This window comes from Alosa sapidissima, chromosome 18 (genome assembly GCF_018492685.1).
Source record: "Alosa sapidissima isolate fAloSap1 chromosome 18, fAloSap1.pri, whole genome shotgun sequence".
Lineage (NCBI taxonomy): Eukaryota > Metazoa > Chordata > Actinopteri > Clupeiformes > Clupeidae > Alosa > Alosa sapidissima.
This window is the reverse complement of record NC_055974.1, coordinates 20,815,264-20,820,263: the sequence shown is the minus strand read 5'-3', so window position 1 is coordinate 20,820,263 and position 5,000 is coordinate 20,815,264. Positions and strand designations below refer to the sequence as shown.

At 42.2% G+C, this 5,000-nt stretch overlaps 1 protein-coding gene across 1 annotated transcript in view; it reads right to left on the bottom strand.

Moving 5' to 3' along the window:
* LOC121689925 (RNA-binding protein with multiple splicing-like) overlaps nucleotides 1-5,000 on the bottom strand; it is an 18,298-nt gene that overhangs the window by 5,861 nt on the left and 7,437 nt on the right. The window contains exon 3 of the mRNA XM_042070170.1: nucleotides 4,093-4,162. Within this exon, the coding sequence (XP_041926104.1) occupies nucleotides 4,100-4,162 (63 nt within the window). The 3' untranslated portion in view covers nucleotides 4,093-4,099. The remainder of the gene's footprint in view (nucleotides 1-4,092; nucleotides 4,163-5,000) is intronic.

Here is a 5,000-nt window from a genome sequence, read left to right as displayed (position 1 = left end):
GAGAGAGAGAGAGAGAGAGAGAGAGTGTGAGTGTGAGTGTGAGTGTGTGTGTGTGTGTGTGTGTGTGTGTGTGTGTGTGTGTGTGTGTGTGTGTGTGTGTGTGTGTGAGTGTGTGTGTGTGTGTGTGTGTGTGTGTGTGTGTCTATGTATGCACTTATGTACATACACCCCCAGTGTGTTTGTAATGGCCATATGGAGAGTATAAACAGCCAATGGCTTCAGTTCTTCAGCTAAGTCATGAGACTAAAAAAGACACAGCACAGCAAAGAGGGCAAAGTTAATAACCATAAAGTGTCAGATCAGCTGTGAATGTGTACATCGGTTTGAGTAGCTAAAAGAAGTTAATGACCATATTGTGAGCATGAGCACTCGAGCATGAGAAAATAAAGCACATTTCGGAAAATAATCGGATTGAAGTGGAAAAAGCCAAATTTGATTTGGAGTTTCTAAAATTAAATCTGTTAAAAGATGGTAAGATAAAGTCTGAAGGTTTCATGGATGTCGGGCAAAATTTGAAATTGGTGCCGAAGTTTAATGAACAGGATTCAGGAACAGTGTCAGATCAGCTGTAAATGTATAAGTATAAGTATAAGTATAAGTATATATACTCTTTTGATCCCGTGAGGGAAATTTGGTCTCTGCATTTATCCCAATCCGTGAATTAATGAAACACACTCAGCACACAGTGAACACACAGTAAGGTGAAGCACACACTAATCCCGGTGCAGTGAGCTGCCTGCAACAACAGCGGCGCTTGGGGAGCAGTGAGGGGTGCCTTGCTCTAGGGCACTTCAGCCATGTCTACTGGTTGGGGTTCGAACCGGCAACCCTCCGGTTACAAGTCCGAAGCACTAACCGAAGCACTAACCAGTAGGCCACCCTCCAGGGGGCCATCCCTCCCCCTTGTGTGCATCGGTATGAAAAGCTAAAAGAAGTTAATAACCATATAGTGTCAGATCAGCTGTAAATGTTTACATCTGCAAGAGTAGAGTGGGTAGTGATTGTGTGCGTGTGTGTGCATACTACTGTATGTGCCTTGTGTGTGTTTAATGTATAAGCAAGTTCATAATGTCGTTAGTGTTGCTTGTGTTTAAGTGTGTGTGTGTGTGTGTGTGTGTGTGGGGGGGGGGGCGCAGAGAGACAAAGAGATGATAGTTTACATCTGTGTATAGACAAGCCCTGATTCCATCAACAACAGTTTCTAATCCAATGGCATGACTAACAGCAAGGCCCCCACTCCTCTATCCACTGGGAATGTGCTGGGTTGCGCCTGCAGAAGTGGCTTTTTGATTACACGATCACTAACCACTAAATAAGTTCAATCCACACAAATGACTGTCTAATAGCTTAATGAGGACAAATTGCTACTTTTTCTCCTCAGGCATATCTAAGCCATCTCAGAGAGAAGCACTGAGGGGCCCTGGCTATGGCTGACAAATCAATTATCATTCCCGGTGCAGGAAGGCCACAGCCCAAAACCACAGCTGGGGAGTGTGTGAAAGAGTGTGTTTGTGTGTGTGTGTGTGTTTGTGTGTGTGTGTGTGTTTGTGTGTGTGGTGTGTGTGGTATGTGTGTGTGTGTATGTTTGCATGTATGTGTGTGTGTGTATGTTTGCATGTATGTGTGTGTGTGTGTGTGTGTGTGTGTGTGTGTGTGTGTGTGTGTGTGTGTGTGCGTGTGTGGCTACATGTAGAGAGAGAGAGAGAGAGAGAAGGAGAGAATTAGATACAGGGTGAGCTTGTTTGTCAATGTTTGGCTGTGTGATGTGTGTACAGTTAAGAATACAATTATTCATACCCCTGGGAAATATTTATTTAATGTTGATTTTCTCTTGACCAATATGTTTGTTATGACTGAAAATGACACTGCTACATGGTTAAAGGTTGTAAGACAATGTGGAAGAAACTTTGAGTTTTGGATGAACTAGAGTGGTGGACACCGAAATTTTGACGATTGGTCCTGTCTCGACATTTTTGACTCATTTTGAATCGCCTTTGACTAGTCAGAGTGGCTGTACTGTACTGTAGGCTACTCAAACATGTACATGTGTGTGTGTGTGTGTGTGTGTGTGTGTGTGTGTGTGTGTGTGTGTGTGTGTGTGTGTGTGTTTTGAATTTTGTCTTCTACCCCTCTGTTTATGTAAATTTGTATCTGTGTGTGTCAGTGTATATAAGGGCTAGCTGAGACCTAGCAGACATCAAAGCACTACTGTAACAAGTATGCTGACTGACTGTTGACTTGCCTTGCACTGCAAAAGTTTCACTGTGCGCAATAACTGCTACTCTCTCTCTCTCTCTCTCTCTCTCTGTCTCCCCCCCCCCCCCCCCCCCCCCCCCTCCAGCAGGGAGTATCAGCCATGTCCCCTTCAGTCAGTAGCTGATGAGTGGGATTGACAGTTGCCGCGGGAAGTTGGCTCTGCCGCTGTAATTCTGCTCTAATTTCCATGTAAACGCTCCTCACTCTTCGCAGGACACATGCTGAATCTAAACAGTTTATGCTGGTACTTCACTAAAGCACGCGGACTCATTTATCACTCCGCATGCTCTGCAGAGGTTTGTGATGTACTTGGAAGAATATGATGGCGATACAATAGACGAATGTGTGTGTGTGTGTGTGTGTGTGTGTGTGTGTGTGTGTGTGTGTGTGTGTGTGTGTGTGTGTGTGTGTTTGTCTGGTACAGGTGTGAAGGATCAGGAGGGCCGAGGCTATGCTGGTATCTGTATCTCAGTCGGCTCTATTGTTAGGATGTTCTTTGTTTGGGATTTACTGTAAAATGGCTGAGTGATCCAATCTAATAATTAACACATTCCAGAGTGAGGAGGTATTAAGAACCCTGTTTCACGCTGATCTTCTGGAGGAGGGTCCAAAATAAAATATAACCTGACAAAAACCTTAGAAAGTGAAAATGTAGTTTGAGTCATTAAAAACCCTCACAAAGGGAAATAAAAAAAAACTGTCCTGTCCCCCTGTCCTGCACCTGGAATGAGCACACCGACTTCCTCAGAAAACTCAGACAAAGGTCACCCTGAGGGCACTAGCTGAAATCATTCCTCCCCCTTTGGAAAGCAGTGTGTCTCACAGTCCAGTCGGTGTGTCTGCAGCCCACTGTAGACATCAAAAGTAACAAAAACACTGCTTACAAACAAATCAAACGAGGCCGTTTTTCGGAACCTTACAATGCCAGAGTTCAGCTCTGTGCCCCACCTCGTTTGATTCTGAGCCTTTGATTCTCAGCTCTAGAAAACATGAGTGGCAATCAATCACATAGACTACCACTGAGACAGGGGAAGAGAAACCGAATGAAAATATATTTTTACAAAAATATGAACACCTTTCATATGCCGAGGGGGAGGGGTACTGTCTACCACCCTGCCAAAAATGTTTGCAAAAAAAACAGCTGTTACACACAGAAAACCAACATCTGTCATCTTTACAGAGCTGCTACTTCTCCCCAATGTGCATAGTATATTAAGGGATGTATTTATGCAGTATTATCGGAGTACTGTAAAGATAGAAACTCTGGTTTGCGGCCCTCATAGACATAATGTTGTTGGCCAGACAGATCGCAATGTGTTATACAGACGAGTGATACATACTGTTATGCAGCCAGACTGATGCCATCATGAAATAATGTTTTTTGTTCAGATGAAATTTGATATTGCTATTATTATTAATAATAATAATAATAGAGATTATTGAGATTATTATTATTATGTTCAACTTTATCTGAGACTATTATTATTCTTAACTAATAATGCAGTGTTTATATACTATAAGTCGCTTTGGACAAAAGCTTCTGCCAAATAAACGTAAACATTTAGGTACTCATTCAAATTCTAATTAATTAACAATAACAGGAGGACAGAGCAGAAGTAAATATAGCATCATGGGGAGAATTAAAAGTGCTGAAAAGTGGATTCTGGGTAGTCAGTCTTCAGTCGTCCATCAAATAAAATAACCTTGAGTGTATTTAATTGCCTCTGCCTCCTATCAACACATCTAATTGAAATGTCCATTCTGATAAAAGCCTCTTAACTGCTCTTTATCCAACTCGTAAACAGAGAGGGGATCCAGTCTGTTTCTGGCACTCACATATTTTTCAGCAGAACTGTCGGGACTTCCAGCCCTGAGGACTGCCATCTGCCGGGGGAAGCCAGCGAATCTGGAGGGGGGGCACAGATCAATGGAGAGAGAGACAGAGAGAGACAAAAGAGAGATGTAGAGACGGAGAGAGAGAGATGGAGAGAGAAACAGAGAGATTAAAGAGAGAGGTGGAGAGAAAGATGGAGAGTGAAACAGAGAGAAGCAGAGAGAGAGGATGTGTTATTAAACACTGTACACATCAACAAAAGCACTAATTAAACTCATTAAAGTTCATCAGCAACCTTTTCACACTGTCAGATCGCCCGAAGGTGTCACAGCTGCCAACAAAACATAGAGGTGTTTACAACTGGGTGTGTGGCGTCAGTGAGCGCAGTGTTTCTTTTCCTATGGGGCGACAGTTGCGGCGTGACACATATTCTGTTTGGGTTCCTAAATGGTTCTAAAATATAATTCTGTGCAGTCCACATGACAACAAAGATTTGCTGTGTAATTTCATCCACATGACAATGTTATTTTCCAAACCAAAAAGTCAAACTTCTGAAAAAAGTGGAACCTTTTGTTGAAAATGTTGAATCTCTTGAAAATGGAACACTTACGTCAATGTGTGGAAAGGTGAACATGAAACCTTTTGAAAATGATGACAGTATGACTCCAATTGTATCCAATCACTCATTTCATTCATTCATTTATTCATTCATTTCACTCTAGTCACGCTTGAATTTCTTTGATTTCTATTGGACACATTAGTGGCTAAAGCCTGCTCTGAGTCTGTTTAATAATATAACATGGTACTAAATGCTAGCAATTTTAAGCACGGTATTGCAGTTCAAAATCACACAAACCACATTTTAATGATATTGTCTTGTCTCACAGTGCTATATCGTTGAATCATATGC